At 42.5% G+C, this 27,626-nt stretch overlaps 1 protein-coding gene across 10 annotated transcripts in view; it reads left to right on the plus strand.

Annotated features, from left to right (window-relative positions):
- Positions 1–27,626, plus strand: part of TRIO (trio Rho guanine nucleotide exchange factor) — a 351,333-nt gene that overhangs the window by 119,688 nt on the left and 204,019 nt on the right. For 9 of the 10 annotated variants that reach the window (XM_066243866.1, XM_066243876.1, XM_066243803.1 and 6 more), the window contains 5 exons: positions 10,488–10,602; positions 17,619–17,811; positions 20,855–21,367; positions 23,277–23,399; positions 27,346–27,537. In XM_066243866.1, the coding sequence (XP_066099963.1) occupies positions 10,488–10,602; positions 17,619–17,811; positions 20,855–21,367; positions 23,277–23,399; positions 27,346–27,537 (1,136 nt within the window). The remainder of the gene's footprint in view (positions 1–10,487; positions 10,603–17,618; positions 17,812–20,854; positions 21,368–23,276; positions 23,400–27,345; positions 27,538–27,626) is intronic. The other variant, XM_066243859.1, reaches the window with a different exon arrangement.

Raw genomic sequence — 27,626 nt, forward strand, 5'->3', positions numbered from 1 at the left:
CAGCCATTGGGTATTACACCATTTTTGGCACCAAATTACTTGTTACAAAACAAAACTTGCAAGATTGTTTTGCTGTTTTACATGGAAATAAATCTATAGATGGTCACATGCTTTTTAGACAGTCTTCCTGGATGTGTTTCCCTTGATAACTGTTTATCTTTTTCCAACAGGCATACTATACTGATCTAATGTCTCCTCTTGAACATGTTTTATTTTGAATTTATAACTCTGCTTGTTGCTTTTGTATGGTGTGTGTATGGCTTTTCAGTCCATGGAACTGGTATATATTTGGGATGCAGCTTCCTGTGGTGTTTTTGTTACTCTTAACCTTGCTTTCTCTCTAGCAGTATTTCTTGGCCCCCTATCTCACACTGTTTCATGATTTTGTGCAGTAAATCTAATGCATAATGCATTTGGAAGGTTAACAGAAGATGATGTGACGTTCATGAAAATAAGGTGCTTTAGGTCTATGGGAACACATGTTAAAAAATGAATGAGCAAACAACTCTTGGCTTGTAATTTACTGTGTTAAAAGTGGCCATTGCAGTTGACTAATTTTTACTGACGAACTGCATAATAAGGACTTATGCCACTTTTGTGAACTGTTGACTTTGTAGTTTACAGATGGATTCTAAAGTTGATAGAATAAAAAGACTACTTATAAATATCAGAGGCATCAGTAAGAAAGAGTTAAGGAAACCAGATCTCGCATGTTCATTGGTTTTTATTTTAAAGTTCGGATCTGTGATGAGAGCACCTATTCCTTCTGTCCCCCTTTTGTTCCTAAATCTCTAGTTATTTCGCTTTCTCCTTATGTTAAGCCCCTGGAATGGGGATGTAGAACTGCAGTGTTCAGGTTGGTGATTTTTATTTGTATTCAATGCTTTATTAGGCATTGAATACAAAATACAGTATTAGATGGCATTTTTATCCAAGTTCCTATCAAAACTAAACTATTTCACTTCTAACAACTTGAAGAAAAGGATCATATCATGAATCTTTGCTGAAACTTTAAGTTCTACAGGGATAATTAAGCTTAGTATCTTTAGTGGGGAGGAAAGTTTTGCATGGCAAAAAATTAATATGAAGCTGTTATAAAATATGAGAGCTGGTAGGACTTCACCAGACGTGTTAATGAGGTGAAGTTAGTAGGTGCCACCACATTTTTATAGTACTTCCTAATTTATGACCAGAATTGGCAAACTGAGTTAGCCTGTGCTGACTGCTAATTGCTTTAGGCTTGCTGTTATCTCATTTAGTAAGGGAAACGGAAAAAATCCTAAAATTAAAAACAAATGATTATTTGTATGGTGAAGTTTATTTATTTTTTTCAGTAAACATTACAAAGAATGAGTTAATATTTTCACCTGAGCCCAGGCCCAGTGGCTCAGTGGATAAAGCATCATCCCGGCTCACTGAGGTCGCAGGTTCGATCCCTGAGCAGGACGCATATGAGAAACAATCAATGAGTACACCTAAAGTGGAAGAACGAGTTGATGCTTTTCTCTCTCTCTCCCTCTCTCTGTTCCCTTCTGTCCTCTCTCCTTTTTCCCCTCTTCATCTCCCCTCTTGCTTTCTTACCTCCCCCATTTCTCAATCAATGGAAAATTAAAAAAAATTTTTTTTCACCTGTGAACTAATTTTTTCTTTTTCTTTTTTGAGAGAAGTAATTCATATAATATAAAACCCATCTTTTTATATTACATGTACCGTATTTCCCCATGTATGAGATGCACCCTTTTTCAAAAAATTCAGGGTCTAAAACCTGGGTGCGTCTTATACAGTGGTTGTAGGTTTTTTTATTTGCATTTCCCGCTTTTTCATGCAGATGAGGAGTTGTATGAATTTAATGATGAATAAAACTTGAGTTCAAGAACTTTAATACATTTTTTTCAAATTCCGGGCCCCAAAATTAAGGTGCGTCTTATACATGGGGAAATAGGGTATATAATTCAGTGGATTTTAGCGTATTTACAAGATTGTGCAAGCATCATCATGGCCCAATTCCAGAACATTTCCATCAACCCTGAAAGAACCCCATGTCCAGGTCCCCATTTTCTCAAACCCCCAGTGCTGACAATTGCTAATCTTGCTGGTAAGACCTCATTTAAAAAAATATTAGGGATATGATGGACACCTTTATAAAAGCTGGTGGCTTTTAGTAAATTAAATCTAAGTGGAGTAGCCAGGGCTTTTAACAAGCAAGCCAAAGGTCAGTGATTCCATGAGCTACTTAATAAGTCAAAACTAGTGAGGATTCCTTGAACTTGAATATTTCTGATACTCAGTGTTATCTCCAGGTACTCTATAAAGTAATCCTATTGCACTCAAGATAGCAAAATACTTTCTCCATCAGCGAGTAGGTTAGATGACATATCTTACTTTATGCTTGAAGTCGGAAGTAGGGGCACTAAAAAATGTGTCCTGTAGTTTCTACTTAATGGTGTGTATATGTGTGTGTATAATATAGTTTATGCTTACTTTACACATACTTAATGCATTATATATATTTATAGTACATATTAATTGCAGTATATGTTATATATTTAATGTGTGTATATACACGTATGCATATATGTACTCATTTATATTCTATATGATATCTTATGTATAATTTCAACCACGACACGTGGTTCCACTAGGATTTGGGCCTTAAAAAAGAACTCATAGACAGACTACCAGAATTAAGAACACTTTTCATTCCCTTAACTTATATCATGGAACATTTCAATGTCCCACACAGGAGAGCATAGTATGAATTTTCATGAGCCCTTGGTACACTTCAATAATCTTGCTTCATCTATAGTATGTTCCTATTTACTCCTCCTTTCCCGTCACTATGGATAATTTTGAAGTAAATTTCAGTTATCATATCATTTTACTTATAAATTTTAGTTCACTAGAAGATAAGCTTAAAGAACTTCACACTTCTATTAACAGACATAAAAATGAGTAGTAATTTTTTAATATAAAAAAGCCAATCAATATTCAAATTTCCCTATGTGTTGTATAATTTATTTTTTTAGGATACATGTTGCAATTAGTTGGTATGTCTGATGTCTCTCTTTTTTTTTTTTTTTTTGCATTTTTTCTGAATGCTGGAAACGGGAAGAGACAGTCAGACAGACTCCCACATGCGCCCGACCGGGATCCACCCGGCATGCCCACCAGGGGCGTCGCTCTGCCGCGACCAGAGCCACTCTAGCACCTGGGGCAGAGGCCAAGGAGCCATCCCCAGTGCCCGGGCCATCTTTGCTCCAATGGAGCCTTGGCTGCGGGAGGGGAAGAGAGAGACAGAGAGGAAGGAGGGGGGATGTGGAGAAGCAAATGGGTGCTTCTCCTATGTGCCCTGGCCGGGAATCAAACCCGGGTCCCCTGCACGCCAGGCCGATGCTCTACCGCTGAGCCAACTGGCCAGGGCCTGATGTCTCTTTTAATTTATAGGTTCTTTTATTTTTTTAAATCTTACCCCATTATGTTTATTGGGTGTGGAAACCAGGTCTTTTCCTGTTGATTGTTCTACATTTTATTAGGTTTTACTGGTTGCATCCCTGGGTGGTCATTTAACATGTTTCCTTTGCCCTGTGTTTCTTGTGAACTATAATAGGAGCTAAATCTTGAGGCTTGGTTAGACTTAGCTTCAGTTTTGCAGGGAAGGAGGCAAACATCCTTTGTGGGTGGTGCTGTGTAGTTTTACTGGGAATTTATTGGGAGAGTCTGGTTAAGCATTTATTGGTGATCATTGCTTAGATCTAGTATTTTACTAGGGTTGCAAAATGCTGACATTCTAATTATATCCTTTCTTCTCATTTATCAACTTGGGTATTCCATAAAGAGAAATATCCCATTATCAGTTTCTTGGTTACCCTGAGAACACAGTTCTTACAGGAAAAGCAGTATAAATGATTGATTCTTGTCTAATTTTTGGATTAATGAAAAATGACCATTAGGCATTTCAGACTAATAAAAAAACTGTTGAGTTTTAATTTTTAAGCATCATTTCAAACTCATGATTTTAAACCTATTTGATGTGTTTTAATTCACTGTACATTTTCTTTTTCTCTTAATGAAGTTAAAGTTTTCCCATTTTTGGACCGTAGGAGCCTCTTCAGCTTGGCTGCTGAATCTATGTATCACAGTAACACAACTTCTCTCTGCTGCTGTTACCAAATGTTTCAAGCCCAACTTGTCTGTTTCCTGTTTTACATGTGCATCAGCCATTTTTCTAAAGTCCCTTGGTTCCTTTGATGGGGAGTAGTGCCAAGTGCTAAGGAAGGTCACTGTCACTGGTGGGACCATTTTTCTGTGGTTCTTCAGTGGATACATTTAGGAAATGTGTGTGTGTTTGTGTGTATGGATGTATGGATGTATTTTTTTCAATGAGGAAAGATATCATAACCTCATTCTAAAATTTCCAATTCACATTTAGGATTACAGATTATATATATATATATATATAATTTATTATATATATTATTATATATATAATTATTATGTATTTGTATCTCTTTTTCCTTATGCTGAAAGTCTTTGTTCTTACCCTCATCAACATAATTGCATATTTACATTATAGTACTGATGTTATTACAACAATATGACTACCAAATGTAATTCAATAGTTTTGTTGTCCTCAGAGCATATGTCACTAGGAATGCACTGTCCTATTGCTGTTTTAAAGTCACATAGAATACATCTCTGTGTGGATCAAGTTCCTACCAACTTGAAACTCAGGATCATTTGTTTCCTTTTTAAAGCTTTAATAAAACCAGCCACCTAATCTGGCTTCAATGTTAAATAAAATGTGTACATCACTCCAAGGTTAAAAACTAAAAAAAGTAAAAAATAGTATGTATTTAAATCTAGTTTCTTTTATTTTTTTTTAAGTGAGAGGAGGGAAGATAGTGAGACAGACTCCTGTATGCACCTCGACCAAGATCCACCCAGTAACCCTTGTCTGGGGTTGATGCTTGAATCAACTAAGCTATCCTTAGCGCCTGAGGCCGTTTGAGTGATCTGAGCTGTCCGCAGCTCCTGGGGCTGATAGACCAATCGAGCCACTGGCTGTGAGAGGGAGAAAGGAGGGGGAAGAGAAGCAGATGGTTGCTTCTCCTGTGTGCCCTGATCAGAAATTGAACACTCTATCCACTGAGCCAACCAGCCAGGGCCTAAATCTAATTTCTCTCTTTATCTCTTTCACCCTGTACCATCCCTCCCTTATAAGAAACATTTTGTTTTTGTTTTCTTTAGTTTTTGATTTCTTACGCTTTAACAATAAGTGCATCTATCTATCCATCCATTGTTATACCCCTTTCCTTAGATAAGCAGTAATTACTATGTGCCATTTTCTGTGCCTCATTTGTTTCACTTTCCATAGTATTCCAGAAAGCAGTATATAGCAGTATGTACAGAGAGTCCTCATTTCTTTTACAGCTGTATGTTTCTATACTGAGTGCATGTACACTACAATTTATTCAGTCAGTTGCCTATGGATTAACAGTGGGTTATTTTTTAGAATAGCTTTTTGAGGGCAAGGTAAACATTTCACCTTTGCAAGAGGAGGTACTGACAGGAAGGTAGGATTTGATTTCTCAGAGGTTTGCTGATAGTATTGTGACTACTGACTTTAATTCCTCATTCCAGTTTTGCAGAGTTCTGCATTTCACAGAAAGGGAAGGAGGGCTTACCTCCTATCCATCTCATCTATTCTTCTTGGCATCTAGTATAGTCCGAGTCCTCAGTGCCTGACTGGAAGGCTGGGTACTGTCAGAGGCCTTCCCAGAACTCAAGAGTCCTCTTAGAGACTTTTTTTTTTTTTTAGACAGAGAATCAGAGAAAGGGATAGATAGGGACAGACAGACAGGAACGGAGAGAGATGAGAAGCATCAATCATTAGTTTTTTGTTGCAACACCTTAGTTATTCATTGATTGCTTTCTCATATATGCCTTGACTGCGGGCCTTCAGCAGACCGAGTAACCCCTTGCTCTAGCCAGAGACCTTGAGTCCAAGCTGGTGAGCTTTGCTCAAACCAGATGAGCCTGCACTCAAGCTGGCGACCTTGGCGTCTCGAACCTGGGTCCTCTGCATCCCAGTCCGATGCTCTATCCACTGTGCCACCGCCTGGTCAGGCCTCTTAGAGTCTTCATGAGAAACTGTCTGTCAGCCAATTTCTGGTTCTCGGGATTAGGCAGGAAGAGGAGAGCCTGTGAAGGACCTTAGCTGCTCCTGGACAGGGGCCCAATGGACACCCTCTCAACAGAGTTTCATTCCTAATAGACTTACAGATTGTAGCCATAGTGTTTCTATTACAAACCACATCATTTCAGAGCTTTTCATGGTTGTCAGTTAGACTGTTCCTTGGGGGTAGGGTGGGGTGTGGTGGTGGTGGTGGTGGTGGTGGTGGTGGTGGGGTTAAAGAATAGTTTTCAGTGGTAAAAACTATCCAGGAATTCAGGCCCTGGCCGGTTGGCTCAGCGGTAGAGCGTCAGCCTAGCGTGCGGAGGACCCGGGTTCGATTCCCGGCCAGGGCACACAGGAGAAGCGCCCATTTGCTTCTCCACCCCTCCGCCGCGCTTTCCTCTCTGTCTCTCTCTTCCCCTCCCGCAGCCAAGGCTCCATTGGAGCAAAGATGGCCCGGGCGCTGGGGATGGCTCTGTGGCCTCTGCCTCAGGCGCTAGAGTGGCTCTGGTCGCAACATGGCGACGCCCAGGATGGGCAGAGCATCGCCCCCTGGTGGGCAGAGCGTCGCCCCTGGTGGGCGTGCCGGGTGGATCCCGGTCAGGCGCATGCGGGAGTCTGTCTGACTGTCTCTCCCTGTTTCCAGCTTCAGAAAAATGAAAAAAAAAAAACAAAAAAAAAAACCACAAAACTATCCAGGAATTCAAATAAGGGCCCTACAGAGGGAAATTCAGGTGGTTCATTGAAATGTACGTTATACTTGTCCAACTAAGTGTGCCTCCAAGGGAAGTTCATTCTCAGTGGGCGAAAGCTGAGTTCTTCATTTATTTAAAGATTAAGGGACAGCTCTGAATCTCAGCCATGCTGCTCATGTGACCAAGTCCCCTGGAGGTTTTTTTACCTTTTAGAAGAGGGGATGAGTGTCACTGAGTTTAAGGAATAATTGTCACAAGGAGAAATTTGGGATCTTTTCAGCCTAATATGAAAATAAACCTCAGTTTACTTAGCACCTGCGTTTTCTATAGGAATGTCCTGGCATTCTCATTTTTAACTTCCTGATAAATGATAGGTATTTTTCATTAAGTTGTTGTGGAATACAGAAAAATCCATTCATACAGCAGACATTTGTTGAGTAGCTTTCATGTGCCCATCTTTTGCTGGGCATTGAGAGAATATACTTATGTCCGTGAATGAACAATGATGCCTGTCTCCACAGAGCTTCCCTTCTTGTCGGGGGTGAGGAACAGATGTGTAAGCTACACAGTTTACTAGAGTGTGATAGGTGCCTTATAGAAAGAAAAGGTAGGGAGAGGAAGAGTAGAGAGCATGTAGTTTTTATAAGAATTGAAAATAAAACAATGTCCTTTTTGATTTCTTTCGGGTTACTTTGACTGACATGCATTTGGATAGGCAGATAACCCCTCATGACTGTTGGGTTTTGATTACAGACATGGAGAGGTTCAGAGATTGTAAAACGCCTACGTAGATATCCTGTGACGTTGGTAGGCACAGGAATAGATTTCCTGCTCTTTTCTTTTTATTGTCCAAACTAAGGTGCTGAGTTTCCTGTCTATGAAATGGGACTGACATCTGTCTTGCTTGCCTCACCATGAGGTTGTGGGTTCACATCAGACACACAAGTATATATATATATTTTTTTTATTTTTATTTTTTGTATTTTTCTGAAGCTGGAAACGGGGAGAGACAGTCAGACAGACTCCCGCATGCGCCCGACCGGGATCCACCCGGCACGCCCACCAGGGGCGACCCTCTGCCCACCAGGGGGCAATGCTCTGCCCCTCCGGGGCGTCGCTTGGCCGCAACCAGAGCCACTATAGCGCCTGGGGCAGAGGCCAAGGAGCCATCCCCAGCACCCGGGCCATCTTTGCTCCAATGGAGCCTTGGCTGCGGGAGGGGAAGAGAGAGACAGAGAGGAAGGAGGGGGTGGGGGGTGGGGGGTGGAGAAGCAAATGGGCGCTTCTCCTATGTGCCCTGGCCAGGAATCGAACCCGGGTCCCCCGCACGCCAGGCCGACGCTCTACCGCTGAGCCCACCGGCCAGGGCTCAGCCACACAAGTATATATAGTAGATGAAGCTTTTATAAGCTGCAACATTATTAAATATTAGTTCAGGAACTAGAACTTTGAAATTGTAACTTTTCTGTTTCATCACCCAAACTGTTTACATTTGGGTACCTTCTGTGACATTAGCAAACAAGCTAAACGTTGGGACATATAATCTAAATAGACATCTATTTGTATTGCTTTTAAGCTCCTTGAGGATCAGAAACCATGTACCTCTGAATTAACACTACATTTCATTGATTCTACTATATTTATTTTTTAACCTCACAGAGAAGGGTCAGCAGATGGGTGATTTTGGTACCTGACTGTTACTGACTGAGACACACCATAATTGGAAGATATACCCCTCCAGGCAGGGAGGTTAGCAAGTGAAAACAAAATATAAGTTATTTAAATAGAGAACATGAAGTTTTTATTTCAGTATTTAAAATCATAAGTGATTTTGATGAAATTTTAAAACTACCCTAGAGAGTTTTTAAAGCTCTATTCTGAAAAAATGAAAAAAGACAAATTGATTTTTTTCCCCTTTATTTTGAAATTCAAGTTTAGGTTTCAATAAGCTTTTTCTAGGACATGAAAGGGAGCCTCTTTGGTCGATGAGCCTGCTGGTGAGTGTCAGGGAACCACTCCCGTGAGTGCTGCACGCTTGGGAACATCTCTAGTGGGAAGGGGAAGTGGCCAGTCCCTCTAGCTGCACACACAGACGTTGAGTTTTCACTTCGGAGTGGACAGAATGATCCTGTGCAGTGTGTAAACCTGTTGACTTCCCACGTGACTGTCTTTGCTGGGCAGATTTGGGGTTCTCCTTTTCACACCATGGTAGAGCCTGCCTTACTTCATTGGGAGATAACAGTGACCCCAGAGAGAGGAAAGTTGAACATGGGTCATCAGCATTTCGTTTCCCAACTGAATCAAACAGATTATGTTTGTTGCATTTAAAAAATTCAGAATGGTGGTCCAGGAAGAGATGTGATACTCTTTACCAAGAGAGGATGAATGTTAAATCTAAATATTATACTAAATTTTTAAAAACTCAAGTTTCTATAGTATATGTTGAGCTGTAGTATTTTTGATGAAGGATATTGACTTCTATTTGAAAGGAATGAAAGCTGTTGGAGAATAAAAATATTGAAATGTTTCCTGTCTTACATCAGAGACAAGAGGTATTCTAAAAACCTAGAGCCATTGATACTACCCTAAAAAATACCTGATATTTTAGATGATTATATGATAATGACATTCTATTCGTTAAAACTATTGCTTCTCATTTTTAATACTACCTTTCATTCATAAAAAAGGCCTAAGATCTCATCATTTAGTTGTCCTTATGACATTTTTTATTACTTTAGAAAGAACTAAAGCCACTAGTTTGAAAAATTATGTAAGCTCTTAGCAGTTCAAAGAACCCAGCTGTGACCATGCTGGCAGAGTCCTTTTGTCTTTATTTAAGCTCTTTGAGCTTCTGTATCTTTAATTATATGGCCAGAACGATAAATCCTCTTAACAGGGTCATTGTAATCAAAGCAGCATGCGTGTGTCGACCACTGGATACCACACACAGCATGTACTGGCAGCTATCATTTAGTGTTATCCCCGTTTAATACCAGAATTGTTTGATTTATAAATAATCTAACACTTTTCTAACTATGTGACTGAACAGTACATGCAGATCATTTTAAATGTTCAAAATAAAGTTTTATTCCTTTTTAGAGAGAGTGTTAATCATCCCAGGAAATTGTAAGTGCCAGTATTGCTAAAATTTATTTTTATTTTTTTATTTTCTTTCCTTCTTACTAAATTTATTGCAGGAGAGGGGACAGTGTGGAGGAGAATGAGAGAGACAAGGAGCACTGGGAGGAGATGGTTGGTTGGTTAAGGGGAATGAGCATGTGTACATGGCACATGGACGTGGCAACTTTTCTGTCTCCAAACATAAAAATGAAGGAAGGAGGAAACACATTGGAAGAAAAGGCCAAGACTTTCTGTAATATCTTCTGGGTGGTGTGCAGAACTCGGACTTTTTCTACAGAGTCCTGGGAGGGGTGAATTTGCTTGGCCATGTGCCCGCCGAGACAGGGACTGTGGCCTTCGCACGGTTCTTTCTGGCCTTGCAGTTGATTGGGTGCAGCTTTGTGTGAGTGGCTGAGCGGTGTCCTTGGACTTCCAGTGGCACGTTCATGTCCTGTCTTCTCTTGTTTCTAAGTGTGCTCCAAATGTTTGTTTTTCAGGTGGCAGAGATAAGCGTGGAGGTCCCATTTTAACCTTTCCAGCCCGCAGCAATCATGACAGAATACGACAGGAGGATCTCAGGAGACTCATTTCTTATCTAGCCTGTATCCCTAGGTAAGTTCTGGGTGCTTTGGGGCTTCTCGCTGTTTTCATTGTTCTAAGATACAGCACCATGCTCTCTAGAAAACAACTGCTGGTAAACCCCAGCCTGGATTCCAAACAGACAATAGTATTATGAAATTAAAATCCTGATCTTTCTCATTTCCACTTTGTGACTGTTCTGTCATGCTTACAACACTTTTGGGTGTGGGAACAAGAAGGTACGTGCTTTGAGTGAAGAGCTTTGTTTGGTGATGGTGGGGTCGGGTTTCTTCATGCTGGGTGTTAGGACGTGGTACCTGAAGTAGAAATGAAGGAGACCTGGAGTTGATTCTGCCCCCGGGACGCGGGGCCCTGGAACCCCAGGAAGAGAGTGCTGTTCTGATGTATGCCGAGCTCTGGTTCCTAACAAGTATTCTGTTGATTTGCAGCATGAAGTTTGTGGGCCGTTAAATATCCTTCCCAACTAATACGACAGGATGCCACATGTGGGAACCGCCATCCAGTCCGAGAGTCTGTTAGTGATGGTCAGGGAGATGGTCCACGTGCATGCTGAAGAACACCAAGAGTAGGCAAAGCTTTGTTTCCAGAGAGCCCCAAAGTAAAGAACAGTGAATAGGAATCTGCCCGTGTGTGTACTTGAGGAATTTAGAATCTTTGTTTCTGCTCTAATAAAGGTTTTCCTTATTGTGTTGGCTGACAACCAGTGACAGAAATTCCCCCGCTACATTAAGAGCTCCATTTAATTGTTCAGATTACTTTTCAGAAAATGGAATATTGTGATACCATCCAAGGATGCAGCCATGTCTGGAACAAGAAATTTTTGTGTGTTGAGACTTGGAGGGGTGCTCTCCTCTGAAAAAGAAGAAATCTTTATTTCAGAATGGTGTATGCTAAAGGAGGACATTGCCTGAGAGACTAAATTAGGACGTGTAAAAGATCTCGGTCATAATATAGGCTAGAGTAGATAGTTACTTTAAGGAACATGTTACGCAGGAGAATAATAAAAGATGATCAGTAGCAGCATAATGGATTCTGAAGGTTGAGGTGAATGGACTACATTCTCTCCAGCACAGGTTTGTGACACCTGCCAGCGAAGACAGCTGTACCCGTGTATAACCCATCCTTTCTGTGACTGTCTGACCAGCTGAAGAAGTTGTTGGATTTTCTGTTTGGGATCCTTTATGGGACAACTGTCACTTTGAGTCATCAGTGACAGAATGATAGCGCCCTACTCATCCAGGCAGAAGATGCTTTTCCTTTCCTCTTACTGTGGTATTTTCTTGAGCTGCTGAACTGTTGAAATCAAAGAGTTGGGAAGAGTTTTAGAAGTTATATATGATACTACTCACTATCATTTATAAATAACAATATAGTTGATAACTGCCACTTACTGAGTTCTTGTCTGCTAGGTATTGTGCTAATAATGGAAAAGAGAAACAAAGAATAAGGTAAAAAAAAAAATTCTTACCTAGCAAAATAATGGTTGTTATGTAATTCAATAAAAAAGTTGAGACCGGGCGCTGGCGCAGTGGATAGAGCATCAGACTGGGATGCGGAGGACCCAGGTTCGAGACCCCGAGGTCGCCAGCTTAAGCGCGGGCTCATTTGGTTTGAGCAAGGCTCACCAGCTTGAGCCCAAAGTTGCTGGCTTGAGCAAAGGGTCACTCAGTGTGCTGTAGCCCCCCGGTCAAGGCACATATGAAAAACAAGTTGAATTTGGTATGACCTAGGTTATTTTTTTTTTAATATTACATAATTGAATTGCTGTATATAACTTTGGCAACTGGCATTCTGGTTTTGAAATCTCTTTTGGTTGTAAATATAAAAAATTTTATTTCGGCCCTGGCCGGTTGGCTCAGCGGTGGAGCGTCGGCCTGGCGTGTGGGGGACCTGGGTTTGATTCCCGGCCAGGGCACATAGGAGAAGCGCCCATTTGCTTCTCCACCCCCCCCCTTCCTCTCTGTCTCTCTCTTCCCCTCCTGCAGCCAAGGCTCCATTGGAGCAAAGATGGCCCGGGCGCTGGGGATGGCTCCTTGGCCTCTGCCCCAGGCGCTAGAGTGGCTCTGGTCGCGGCAGAGCGACGCCCCGAAGGGGCAGAGCATTGCCCCCTGGTGGGCGTGCCGGGTGGATCCCGGTCGGGTGCATGCGGGAGTCTGTCTGACTGTCTCTCCCCGTTTCCAGCTTCAGAAAAATACAAAAAAAAAAAAAAATTTCATTTCATTCACTTTAAGTTCTGATGGCTTGGGGCATCTTACTATTTTCACTATTCCAAGGCGTGGCTTTGTGTTCTCTAGAAAACGTCTAAACCCCAGCCTGAATTCTAAACAGACAAAGTAGTAGGAATATTATCAAAAAAATTTTCATGTATGTTTTGGATCACCTGGATGACCCACTTAAAAAAAAAAACATACAAAACGTTGTTACTGGAACATTGTGAGTATACACAAGAGCAGACAGAGTAGTGTAGCAAACCCCGCACACCTGTCATCTAGCTTCAGTTACTCAAGGTTTGCCAGTCTTGTTTTTTTTCTAATTTCTCCACTGGAATATTTTGTAACAAATCCCAAACATTCTGTTCTTTGGATTATAAATACTTAAGTGCGGAGGGTGACCCTCCACCTCCTGAGGAGACACATCATTTCGTTGCCTAGATTTACTTTTGTATTTACAGTTCCAGTTGACAAGAAATGCCGTTTTGCTTGACCTTGGTTAATGAGCAAAGAGAGAGGTGAGAATAACATGTAAGTGATTCATTTGCCAACTGATAATGGAGGAAAATTTCACAGTGGTCCAAATGGACAGAAGGGGTAATACAATGAGTCCTCTCTGGGTCCACCAGTTTTCCCACACTGACCCAAAAAGCACTGTGCTACCTGTAGTGAGCACTGCTTTGTTTTGTCAGTGGAAATGATCAGCGAGTTAATGGTGTGTGAATATTTTTGGACTTGTGGATTTGCTTGTAATCTCAGAGTTCTGAGAGTGTGAGATTTCTTCCTCTGTCCTCACTCCTGAAATTTTCTGTGATGTGAAGGAAATCTCTGGCTGTCCCTTGCCAGACAGTCTCAGTGCTACACATTCCAGACTGGAGAGAAGGGTGCCATCCCTGAGAGCATGGGCGGCAGCGTCAGACTGTGACCTGGCACTGGTTACTCCATTTCTTGCATCTGTTTTCTGATCTACAAAATGTGATGCTAATCTGAACTTCTTTGGATCATTATGAGTCTTCAGTAAGATTATTTCTGTAAACGCCCAGCGCAGGGTCTCAGGTACGGTAGCTGCCTCAGAATTAGTACAATAATTTCCATCTTTCATATTCGCTCTTCTTTCCTTCCATTTTTCCCCCTTCGACCTGTGTTCTAGAGCCAGGTCATCTTGTTTTCTTCCTGTGTGACCTCTAGATTGCCTGTGTGCCTCTTAGGACGTGGCCCTCGGGTTAAACAGAACGTGATCTGAGAGAGGTGAGTGGTTGAGGTTTATTAGTTGGATCATCTTCCATTCTCCTCCCCCTCCTTAAAAAAAAAAATTAATGGAGTGTTTTTCTTAGAATTCATGTGCAAGGAAACTTTCCATTAAATGGGCACAGGAGAAACAAGTCTCAGCAGAACTTCCTGCTGGTGTCGTGGGGATTCCTGCACAGCAATGATTTAACAGCAGTCTTGGTACTTTTCTAGGGGTTTCTTCTTCTTGCTCGAATCATGCTAATTATATTCTAGAACATTAAAATGATTCATTGTAGTTAAATGGGTAAACCTCTCTGGCTCTTTGGTCGCTAATGAAATAATGTGGAGACTTCTAATGGATTCATTCATGAACTTTCATATAAGAAAGAACTTTCTTCATCCAGGAACTAAAGAGTTTCTCTTTTCCAGTGACCTGCCTTGAGAAGGGACCTCAGTTTTATTTTTTTTAGAGAGAGAAATAGGAAAGGGTAGGGGTAAGAGAGAGAGTTAGTTGTTATTTATTGATTGCTTCTCACATGTGCCTTGACACCAGTGGCTCAAGCTGAGCCAGTGACCCCTTGCTCAAGGCAGCAACCTTGGGCTCAAGGCAGTGACCTTGGGTTTCAGTCAGTGACCTTGAAATCATGTCAATCCCACGCTCACGCTGACAAGCCCACACTCTTCCTGGCACCCTTGGAGTTTCAAACTGGGGCCTTCAGTGTCCTGGGTTGACCCTCTACCCACTGTGTCACCGCTGGTCAGGTGAAATGTTCTTATATCACAGATAAAATGAGTCTCTTTGTTGAAACTGCCAGCCAAACTGATGAGTAAGTCACACTTTCTAATGTACTGATGAATAAGTTTTTACGGCGGAGGAATAGCTGTAGCCCATGTCCTGTTGCCATGTGCACGTGTTCCTTTAGCTGCTCATGAACAGAACTGGGCTCGGGGTGGTTTGCTAGTCACTATTTTCCTAATGACTGGCATTTAACTTGGTAAAGACAGGTGATTGAAAGGGTGTGTACTCCCAGCTCGGTTCCTGTGCAGCTCTCCCGTCTTGGGAAGTCTGAGTGCTAACAGTTTGATTGTGCAGGAAGATGAGTAGTTAATTCTTCTGTAAACTCTGCAAGCTCAGAGTGCCCTTGGGTTGTGTCCTTCAGTCTGTTCCTGTTGTTAAGCCTCAAGTTCTTTAGGATTCTTTTTAAGGCCCTTTTAAGTGGAGGGGCTTTGTAGTTTTATGTACATACTGTGTGGGGCTATGGGAAATGGAAGATAGACTGCCAGAGAATTTGTCTTGATATGGTGAAGGCTGGTGTTTAAAGTGCAGCCTACCAAACAGCAACTAACAGAGCAGCGGAACTCCGACAGGGTTCCCAGTCCCCGTCTTTGTGTGGCAGCCCAGGGGAGGGCCTGGGGGAGAACGCGCCAGGTGCAGGCTTCCTGCTGCTCAGGCTGGCCTTGCCCCAGGCCTCTGCGGCCCTGACGTGTCTACTGAATGGAATCTTGCAACCTGGCAAACCCCAGCAAGCCAGGCAGCTCCAGAATCCTTGATCTCAGTGACTTGGGAGATTTTCAGACATTTCTGGAAGCCCTGCTTACCTCTAGGATTTGTGAAGGAGGCCTTTGTTGTTGGCTGGATTGTGGCCCAGGACCTACCTGAGGGCTGGAGAGGTGATAGTGTGAGGAGCGTGTGAGCCAAGTGTTAACTCCTTTCTGGTTCATAGTCCTAATAGGAACAGGTAGCCGACGTTAATCAGATCATCCCTGCAGTGCCCCACATTTGGGTGATACGCTAGGCTGCAGGGCTGCTGGCTCCATCTGATCTCTCTGTGGTGTTCAACTCCATGTTTTCGGGCTGTGAGCTGCTGGCTGCTCAGGTTCTGTCCCCAGAAACTTTTTCAGAAAATCTTTGTGAAAAGCCTCTTACACTGATGTAGTTGTCTTAGGAACTTTACAGCTGTGAAACTCGGGATGTTACTTATTCCGATGATGTGAATCAAAATAAGGAAGTGTGTGAGTGTGTGTGTGTATACGTGTAGGGAAGAGGAGTGAACTCATGCAAGAGAGCATGAGATTGGTTTTAATTCTGACTTAAAATTTTTTGGCTTTTTAACATCACTTAATGATAGCAATTAGTTTTCTGACTTTTTAATTTAGACTAATTTCTCAGGGTGATTACATGAGGCAGAAGAAATGTCATATACATTTCCCATAATTTCAGCACGTTTTTGTTGAGTAAAAACCTGAAATTCCCACCAGGCGCTTAGGGGGTCTCAGGCATGTTTCTGGGAGTGTGCAGGCGGGTCACCTGGTCACGTGTGCACCGGCATGGGCAGCCCCCACGGGCTGTGCGTCCACCATGCGGCAGAGCGGACAGGCTATTCCTGAAGTGTGAAGCTATGTCACAGGGAAGTCACAGCCACATGAGCCCAGGGTTTTTACCTATGTTTAAGGACTTTGACTCTTGTTTATTCTTTATTACAAGAGCACTTGATATGTATTTACCAAGTACTTAGGTTAAGATTTAATAAAATTAAACATTTTTATTGCTTCATCAATAAAGATGTTTCTTAAGAAAAACCGGCTTTTGGGTTGGTTGGCTTGTTCATACTATAAGAACATGGGAGGAGGAATATGGCAGCCCCTTGTAATGCCTTCATTGTGTTAACGGCCAGCAGAGTTCCCACCGTTGCCTCTATACCATCAGTGCAACTTGTGAAAGGGACAGATAATCTCAGTGTTACTATGAAAATAGATTGACCCCACAGACTCCTCCAGAGGGTGCCAGACCCCCAGTGATTGGACAGCCACACTGGAGAACCCCTGAGATTGTCCAGGGCCCCGAGACAAGTTTAAGGGAACACAATGGGACATTGAGAAGCTCCTGCCTTTGTTGCCAGCTCGCTGGTAGGGGTGGTTTAAGCACCTGTGACGGGAGTCCCGGGTGACTGCGCTTCATGGGGCTGTGACATCTCTACCTGGGTTCTGTGCGCGCTGTCGGCTCGGACCCCACTGAGTGCTGGCCAATGACTTGCTGTGATAGTTTCTAGGCAGTGTGTGAGATCAGTTAATATACAGAAATTGTTTCTCTCTTAAAGAGGAAACAGGATGCAAAACCAGAAATACAAAATAAAGTTTTAAAGGTTTTCAAAGTTGAAGTTTGTTTCAAGTCATCATTATTCTTTGATGCACATGGAGCCAGAGTCTGTTATTTTATGACAAGGTAGGTTGAGAAGGAGTTTGGTTCTATGGATAAGACCTGAGCTCTTTCTGAGTTGATTTCTACACCTTCCATGCCCCTTCTAAACCCCAACACCACAGTGCTGCCCAGCAGCCAGGCTGTGGGTAGAGAGGGGCACCCCTTCCCTTCTGTTTTCCACCTGGCCCTGTTTTCCACCTGGCCGTACCTGGCAGTTGGAGCCCAGCCCTGTTTTCCACCCGACCCCATTTTCCACCTGGCCGTACCTGGCAGTTGGAGCCCCACAGACATCAGGAGGAAGGAAGCAGAGTCAGCGTTGCCCAGGGACTCTTTCCAGAAAAAGTGCCAAGACTTCCTGGCTTGAACATGTTGTTTTTTTTTCTCTCTAGTGAAGAAGTCTGCAAGCGAGGCTTCACGGTCATTGTGGACATGCGTGGGTCCAAGTGGGACTCCATTAAGCCTCTGCTGAAGATCCTGCAAGAGTCCTTCCCCTGCTGCATTCACGTTGCACTGATAATCAAGCCAGACAACTTTTGGCAGAAACAGAGGACTAATTTTGGCAGTTCTAAATTTGAATTTGAGGTAACTTCCATGTGTGGCCAGACTGACTACAACCATACTTGTGATTTATTGGAAAATGACTTTTTCCTCATCACTTTAGACTTACAATAATAGGTTTTTAAAACCACATATTAAATGGGAACTGCATATCTTATGTATATATGTAAAATTAGTTTTTGCATGAATTCACAAAATTAGGGTCATTTATTGTGTTATCCTAGAGGATCATTTTACCCAAGGGGGGTTTAAGTTTCAGTTCTCTTGGTTTGGGAGGTACGTAAGGTTGCTGTCTGCAGACAGTGTATAAAACGAACCTCAGCCTGCTCCTTGTCCTTTCCACGCTAACCTCTCCTTTAGCTACCAGTTAGTTTAATGAGATAGTTATGAAAGAAAGTGTTTTGGCTGGCTTGCAACTGGGTTCATGCCATATTCTGTAATAAAACTTCAATGTTTTCTAATAATAAATTATGATGACTTTTGGTTGAATAGGTTTTTTTTTAATTTTTATTGATTTTAATTTGTTGTGTTTACATTGTTACAAGTGTACCCCAATATATCTCCCCTACTTGTTCTCCTTGATACCCTACTTGTTCTCCTTGATACCCCTTTGCCCCCTCCCCCACCACCTTTCCCCTCTTTCCTCCGTGATTTACTATCCTGCCCTCTCTCTCTCTGCTATATTTATATACTTTCACTGTCTTTCCTTTCTTTGATCCTCTCCTCTCTTGAATAGATTGTTTCTTTTAGCAACTTTCCCAAGCATTAGAGTTCAGTGAATATATTCATGTATTTTTTAAATTTATTTTTATTTTATTTTTTTACAGAGACAGAGAGAGAGTCAGAGAGAGGGATATATAGGGACAGACAGACAGGAGGGAGAGAGATGAGAAGCATCAATTATCAGTTTTTCGTTGTGACACCTTAGTTGTTCTATATTCATGTATTTTAAGGTAAATGGTATGGGGGTGCAAAAATAAATTTCCTCCCACCATTCTTAAGTTTTCTGGCTGGTCTAAAAATCAAACTAACAGAAGATAGAGTAACAGAAAATGTCTGAAATGTATCATGGATGTCCCTGCAGGAGTGCCGTAGAGGTGAGACCTGGAGACACATGGGCAGTGAGGTTTATACGCCATTCTGGACCAAGGAGAGGGCAGCAGGGGTCTGGGGTTTCAAAGGGAGAGCAGGTAATTTGCAGGTTGATGAGAAAGCACAAACATGTAATAAACAAACTCCTGCCGGGCCACCCAGAGACAATGGAATGCAGAGGGGAGTCCCACAGACATGCTTTGCTAGATTTCCTCGTCTGTCAGTTTTATATTATGCCAAGGTGATGCTCTCTTCCTTTAAAGCCAGTTTTTTTTCCCACCTGAATTCCTTGAGGCAGATAAAGAAAGGATCAAAGGTTCTTTCTGAGTTTGTTTGCTAATAACCAGCTTAAAATCAATATCCCAAAAGGAGTATTTTGAGGTGGCAAAACTTTGGTCCCCCTCAAAGCAATAATAGTATTAAACACATCACCCAGTATTGATCCTTAAACTTTGTTACATGTTACACTTTATTAAGTGGGTTCACATGTGTATTACCTGCATTTTTAAGTCTCTTTCCATGGTACAGTACTGATTTCCAATCTGAAATCTGAATTTAGTTTTGATTTGAAACTAAATTCAAGAGATTTAGGTGAAACATGAAACCCGTAAGCCTTTATCTTCATATACAATTAGAAGTGCTTTTGGAGGACAGTTTATTGGGTCTCCATAGTTTTCTTGATGCAGAATTTGAAGTGCGTTGTATTTAATTATACATGTGTTGAGCAGAAAGAATGGTTAGGCAAAATAATGCATGTAAGTTTTTGCTGGTTTACAATTTGATCTCTCCCTTGGGCCTTTAAGGTCACCTCTACCCGGGTTTCTATTGAAGTTGTCTGCCTCCATAGATGTTACTAAAAGTCCAGACAAATGAGACAGGACTGAGCGTGCAGTCACATTGCAGTAAAGGTGCTCCATAAGATGCCGCCCCTCTTTCTAGCACTGCTGCCCTCCACGGTTTCTTACAGCAGGTAGCGCAGAGTATTCTGTAGCCTTCTCCAGGGCTGGAAGTGAGAGGTGGAGCTAACCCAGCCTTTCTCTCTTTTACCTTTGGTTCTAGGCCACAAATCTTCTTCCTTTACCTCTGTCTTTGCATTTAATGCTTGAGGCATAATTCTTATATTAATCCTGCAGCACTTCTGACAGGGCGAGGTTAAGATTTTCTGCTTAAGGTATAATTCACTAAAACCTTGTCACATAGTACAGGTAATGTACAACACGTGTACTGCTCAGAATCATGGTGGATTATTGTAGTGAGTGATACATTCTATCTTTACCTTTAGGAGAAGAGCTTCTGCCAGCTTTCTTGCTTAGCCCTTGTATATCGTCTACATTAAAAAAAAAAGTCATTCATATCCTTTATCTGTTACTTGATGGGAAGTGGAGTTTAGGAAAGATGAACATTGAGTGTGGACTGGTTGGAGCCGTGCTGACCAGTCACCAGATAAGCAGCCCACAAATAAGTGTCCTTAGCAGGAGGTGGTAAAGTGCAGGAGGAAGACATTGGTTTGATTGCAGAAGTAGGAAGCCTCAGCGGACTACTCTGTTGGGAATGAGATCGTAGGATGGCGAGGGTGAGGAAGGACACAGTGACAAAAGTGAAATTTCTGAATTGTCTGCTCTGTACTTGGCAATTTAGTGCATTTCCTGGTTAATGTACCTAAGAGAGTGCATTAATTTCTACATTCTTAGGAGGAAACCTCATTCCTTTAGCTCTCATGAAATAAGTTTTCATAATTTTAGGTATTCCAACTAATATTCATGTGTTGCTCTATAATGGGTTTATTTTCAGCAACTAAACTATAATACCTATTTTATTTGCATTTATTTTTATGGGGCCAGAACAAGGTATGTTATGTTTTCTATAAATAGGTTACTTTAAGTTTGAAAATCTGTGACTCAGCATTGCAGATTGCTTTATAAGACCATATAGAGTTGGTTCATAGTCTCATACCTGGTTTTTTTTTTCCCTTAAGACAAATATGGTCTCTTTAGAAGGCCTTACCAAAGTAGTTGATCCTTCTCAGCTAACTCCCGAGTTTGATGGCTGCTTGGAATACAACCATGAGGAATGGATTGAGATCAGAGTTGCTTTTGAAGATTATATTAGCAATGCAACCCACATGCTCTCTCGGCTGGAGGAGCTTCAGGACATCCTAGCCAAGAAGGAATTGCCTCAGGATTTAGAGGGGGCTCGGAATATGATCGAGGAACATTCCCAGCTGAAGAAGAAGGTGATTAAGGCCCCCATAGAGGACTTGGATTTAGAGGGACAGAAGTTGCTCCAGAGGATTCAGAGCAGCGACAGCTTTCCCAAAAAGAACTCAGGGTCAGGCAATGCGGACCTGCAGAGCCTCTTACCCAAGGTGTCCGCCATGTTGGACAGGCTGCACTCGACGCGGCAGCATCTGCATCAGATGTGGCACGTGAGGAAACTGAAGCTGGATCAGTGCTTTCAGCTGAGGCTTTTTGAACAAGATGCTGAGAAGGTAAAGAGAAGGAAGAGGCATGCTAAAATGAGCCATGAGGGGAAGCTTCCTGGATGGTTAGGTGTCAGCAGCCAAGGCTGGTTTGGTGAAGAGAAAGGGCTGGGGCAGGGTAAGCTGCTCTCATGGCACTGGTTGGAGACGGCACGTGTCAGTTCAGAGATCACCCTGAACCTGCTTTCCAGTGCTATTCACTGTGCAATGCAGTGCTATTTTAGCAACTTTGAGTTATTAAATACTGATAATTTGGTTTCAAATGCCTGCAAGATACACGAGAATGATATCTTCATCTAAAAGAGTGAGTTTTTTATAGGTTTTTTTTATTGAAAACAATAATTATGTATGTATATCTTGCAAATAACTGCTCTTCCAGCCCATACAAAACCGGTGGTAGAATACCATTCAGATCTATTATTGAGAATTATTTTTTAAAGGGTGAATAATATGTTCAAAATGATAGCTTCTGAGAGATACAGGCAGTAATTATTTATAGTCTAATATTTTATTCTTGTGCTCCAGACAAACCAACTGGTCAGTAAGAATGTTTGTCAGTTACTGGCTAACTCAGTAGTAACCATGTGAAACCAGTATACTACCTATGGGAATGTGTTACAAGCCATGAATGTGGCTGTCTTTATTATCCTTTTTTTTTTTTTAATTCAGTGAGAGGAGGAGAGGCAGAGAGATAGACTCCCACATGCACAGCATCACAACTGACCTGACAACCCCCCAGGGGCGATGCTCTGCCCATTTGGGGTGTTGCACTGTTGCTCAGCAACCGAGCTCTTCTTGGCACCAAGGCCATGGAGCCAGTCTCAGTGCTCAGAGCCAACTCACTCCAGTCGAGCCATGGTTGCAAGAGGGAAAGAAAGAGAGAGAGAGGGAAGTGAGAGGAGGAGGGTTGGAGAAGCAGATGGGTGCTTGTCCTATGTACCCTGACTGGGAATTGAACCCAGGACATCCACATGCCAGGCTGACACACTATTGCTGAGCCAACCAGCTAGGGCCTATCACCATTAATTGGACCTCACTGAATTGTTTTCATGGACAGGAGAGTGTTTTGTAAAGTAAGAAAAAAAACTACATTAGAAATATTTCATATAAAAGGACTGTTCGAAGGTAACCTTCCAGTATTGTTATTTGGTAAGCTTTTAACATCTGTGAGTGTACTTACATTTTAAGTACTGCCTTGTCAAAGATACTAGAGATACTTCTTTTCAGTTACTAGAAAAACAGGTGACCGTCTCTGGGATTCAGATTCAAGTCACAGTAGCAGTGGTCATTGATAGGCCTTTTTTCATCCCCCTTAAATGGTTTCCTTGTGAACAGCGTAATGAGCATCCTTTTCCAGGTAGCATCTCCCTTGAACCTTGAGAGATGTCTTTGTTAAATTTTCTCCCAATCTTTTTTTTTCCCCACGATAAATTCTGTTGTTTCATTCGCCCAGATTCTTTTATACTTCTTGCATTAAATAGCATTATCTTTTAGTCCTTGTCATTGCTATCAGTAATTTGAGGACGTAGTAGAACCCACCTAGAGACCACAAATCCCTAATTTTACCTGACAGGTCTTTAATCGAAGGGTAGTATGGCCCATTAAGCAGTTCAGTTGATCAGGGTGGCTGGGTTTAAGGGTCAAATGACTGGAGTTCTTAATTAGCCTGGGGGATTTGAACACCTTTGCTCCTTAATTCCTCATCGTTGAAGGAACCCATTAGGTAAGATTTTCCTATAGATCCTGCAAGTTCAGAACTGTGCTGACTCCTGAGAAGTCAAGAATGTTCTGGGCCCAGATGTCTAAGAGGTGACCAGGGGAAAGATGTTTCTTTTTCTGTATTTGGCCCTGTTACTGGGTTTCTGCCAGTCATTTCTCTTTCTAGGGTGATTCCAGGTAGTCTTTTTTGTTCCGACAGATGTTTGACTGGATCACACACAACAAGGGCCTGTTTCTGAACAGCTACACTGAGATTGGGACCAGCCACCCTCACGCCATGGAGCTTCAGACACAGCACAACCACTTCGCCATGAACTGTATGGTAAGAGGCTGTCAGAAGAGCTGTGTCCTGTGTGTGAAAGTGTGTTAGCACATGGGAAGCATTTACACAGCTCCCGTCCCGGCACATTCTGGGGGGCAATGGCACCTTCAGAATACTGATTTGGTGGTCGCAGTGACCTCCAAGTGTGGGAAGTTCTTGCTGTCAGAGTGTCTGAGTAGCTTGTTTTCAGTTCCCACAAACAGACGTGAAAACAAGCAAACAAACCAGGGAAACATGAACCAGTTGCGCGGCGAGTTTGACATGAATGATTTTGATGCTGGTTCCTGTGCTCTGCATCTCAGGAGCCTGCAGGGACTCCAGCACAGCTCCCTGGAGGCCTTGGGAGTCCCCTGAACAGACCCTGTCAATGTGCCGGCTGTTCCCGAAGACGAAGACATTAACCAGTCTACTTCTTACCTCACGGGCATACCCCAGTTCTCCTCAAACAGGAGATTTCCTCCCAAGGTGAACTGAAGAACTGGGGTCTGGGTGTCGACCCTGCCTGGACTCTCCGGGTCCTGTTGAGTTTGATGCACTTGACACCTTTGGTGTGTTGAAACCAGACAGGGTTGCAGTCGAGCTGCATTGCAAAAACAAACAAACAAAAACAGTGAATTTCAAATAGCACCTATGTTAATAGTTTTGCAGTTAATATAACTAAAATGCAATGTGTTGTTCTACTGGATATGTGGTTGCTTCTGTAGACAAGTAAGTTTCTAGAAATTACCTCTTCAAGGACGAGGAGTTTTGGTTTGGACTTTGGCCAACCCTGTGAGAATTAATCACTCTAAGGCCTTATTTGCTGCAGAGTGTTGAGGGAGTGACTAGATGGGGTTTTGGCTTAAATTCAGGAAGATGCCATTTAATTTAAGTTTGGTCAACTACGTGCTCTAACTTAGGTAGTTTCAAAGATAAAACTTAGCAATAAAATTTTTGTAATAGACACCATCAGAACATTTGCTATGTGTCCTAGAGAATTTTTGGTGTAAATTATGAAACCTAGGCTGAAATGTTTGCCTTTGGGGGCGGCTTAAGAATTTTGGGCGGCTTCCCCAAAATTCTTATCAATTTTTCAAAATACTCTGAAACTTCACCTAGTGGTGAAAGGCAAATTCAGTCCATGCTATCATATGCTTTACAGACTAGAACTATTTCGATATGTTTTGGCATTATTAGGGACAGATACAGAAACAACAGAACAGGGAGCACTGTGGAAGACAGGAGCATGGATTATGAAAACAAAGAGTTTTAGTTCTGACTCTTCTACGTACCATGTGACCTTGGGCGGGCTACTTAACTCTCTGAGCCTCAGTTTCCTAATTTGTAAAGTGGGGATACTATCTACCTTCCATGTTGTCTCATTATTTTATTTTCTTTGCATATGTAAAACGTTAAGCCTAGTGCTGAACACATAGTAAGTACTTGATAAATGGTTGTTACTATCGGTGAATTTATCAATTTAATTACGAATACTTTTGAAACAAGTAAGAAACTTTTAAAAGTATGGGGTTTATTTCTTCATTAGGTCTCAGTATGTTTTCTGATTTTTTACAGTACACTTGTGTTACTTTTCTAAGTTAAAGTGTTCATTGAAAGCATGTAGAAGTGCTGTGTGTGCTGGGTGATGGCTGCCGGGGTGGGGGGTGTTCTTGGCCTGCCCCACCCAACAGCTCCACGACCCTTAGCCTCCATCTGATTTATGCACAACAAGGGCCTGTTAACCTCAGTCCTTTCTTGTATTATCCACAGTGTTTTCAATACTTTTGAAAAAGGAAATAAGAATACTAAATATCAATACGCCAAGCTGACAATCTTTAAAGAAGGCATATTACCGAATGCCAACAAGTATGCTCATTGTGCTATCACAGACATTTTAAAAGGAAGGATGGTAAGAATGGAGGTGTCAGTACTTTTAATGTAGAGACTTGTGCCCGAGTAATGGAGATATGGAATAGGTCTTAGACTCAGACTGGTACCCTACTGTCTGTGAGAACAATCTGTCTGAGGATATAAAAGTAATGCAAGAAATGGTAATGGACTCTGGGGGCAGTGATACCCTCAGTGGGTCCCACAGTAAGCCACCTGAGTGGACAGCTCTTGTCTGAATTTTAACAGGGCATTGCCTTGAACTGTCCCTTACAGAGCTTTTGGGTTGATTTTCCTCTTTAAAGTTACAGAGAAAGCAAAAATTAACACATGTAGTTACCTGTCCCTAGAGAGAGTGCAAGCATATGAGAAAGGGAGGCCTTGCTTTTGACCTAAAGGACACTGGTTAGAACATTAATGTCACATGAGCCAGTGAGGCCATTTCCCCAGTGAGCATGGCCAGCACGGCTGTCACAACCTCACAAAGTCTCTTCTCTCCCCGGCACTCTCCACAACCGGCCATCTGTTAGCTGCTGCTAGCTGCAGATGGAGCCCAGAAAAGTGTCTCAGAGGCTGGAGCCTGTGGCTCTCTGATCCCAGATCTGGGTGACTCCACCTAGTTTAGCTCTAGGTTAGAAATGTAGAAAAAGATGATTAAAAGAAGGTATAGGGAAAGAATGGGCAGATGAATTCTTTAGGGCATTTAACGGGTGGGTTACAGACAAGGTAACAACTTGAGAGAGAGGGAAAGAGGAAGGGAGAGAGGCACATCAACTCATAGTTTTGTCACTTTAGTGGTTCAGTGATTGCTTCTCATACGTGCCTGACCAGGGAGCTCCAGCAGAATCAGTGACCCCTTGCTCAGGCCAGTGACCTTGGGCTTCAACCAGCAACCAAGGGATCATAGACATGCCAGCAACCCTGCACTCAAGCCGGATGAGTCCATGCTCAAGCCAGTGACCTTGGGGTTTTGAACCTGGGTCCTCAGCATCGAAGGTTGACACTATCCACTGTGCTGCCACCAGTCAAGCACAGCCATGAGGCTCTTGCAGAGGTCTGAGTGCGAGGCAATAGGAGACTGGCCCAAAAGACTGTGTGGGATGGGAAGAAGGAAGGAAAAATGTAGAGGAGTGTGGACAGGGAAGGTATTAAGATACAGGGGCAAGGTTGAGAGGAGCCAAAATTATGTCTTTGATTTTGGGGGACCCATGGAGAGCCGCAATGCTCTGATGCATCACAAAGTCCAAACTACATGAAGAACAACAGTCTGGCTTTGATGAAGGTGTGTATGCCCACCCTAGCCTTGGTTGTAGTATGACCCTTAAAGAAGATTGAATGTGGAAAGGAATAGCGAGGTGACCAGAGGAAGGAATGTGGAATACCATAGCGAGAACTTGTTTTGCTAAAAATGCAGGGTTTTTTTTAAAGCTTTTTGTCCTTATTTTTGCAGTAAACAAGTGGACCTGAAGATAGGAATTTCAATAGAGTAGAAAAGCTTGATTTAAAATTTGAACACAGTGTTGTTCTGTGTTCCAACTCATAGTCCTGAGAGAAATGGGACCCATTTACAGAATATTTTCAGCTGGCACCAAAAAGATGACTTGGGTTTATGTAGAAAGGAGAGCTTGTTTTCACACAAATAGCCTTGGGTTGCTAAGTACATATTTAGTGGTTTCTGGGTTCTGGTCAGAAACTGAAATGTTGGGTTCCTGCAGTTCTGGGTGACTGCTTGTCGGTAGGCTTGCCATCTGGACTCTTGTCAGGATCAGAAGCCAAAAAGTGAGTAATAGTATACATGTATTTGTGTGCACACATTTGTGCGTCTGATTGCTTTGGGCCTAACAGTGTACCTTTCAGCTAGTTGATTTATAATTTTGCAGTCTTACAAACAGAAATGGAAGCCACTTAGAGCTTATGGAAATCCAGATAGCAAATAAGCATAGCAGGTGATTCTGCTGTTAAGAAGATGATCATTTTTAATTGAATCGGCTGTATTTCAGAAAATGCTGTCCATGTGTTTTAAAAGAAGCCTCTTGTTTGCCTTCCCCTAAGCAGTCTTCTTTTTCTGCCCCCTCCTTAGAACGTGTATGTCAACATAAACCGGATCATGTCAGTGGCCAATCGCTTGGTGGAGTCCGGCCACTACGCCTCTCAGCAGATCAAGCAGATCGCCAACCAGCTGGAGCAGGAGTGGAAGGCGTTCGCTGCGGCGCTGGACGAGCGCAGCACCTTGCTGGACATGTCCTCCATCTTCCACCAGAAGGCTGAAAAGGTCAGTGCCTGTCATGAGGTGGTGGCCGGAACGCTGCTACCTCCAGTACCCTTCGACCCTGTGCCAGATCCTTGCAGGACTTTGGGGTA

This window comes from Saccopteryx bilineata, chromosome 1 (assembly GCF_036850765.1).
Source record: "Saccopteryx bilineata isolate mSacBil1 chromosome 1, mSacBil1_pri_phased_curated, whole genome shotgun sequence".
In the NCBI taxonomy this organism is placed as follows: domain Eukaryota; kingdom Metazoa; phylum Chordata; class Mammalia; order Chiroptera; family Emballonuridae; genus Saccopteryx; species Saccopteryx bilineata.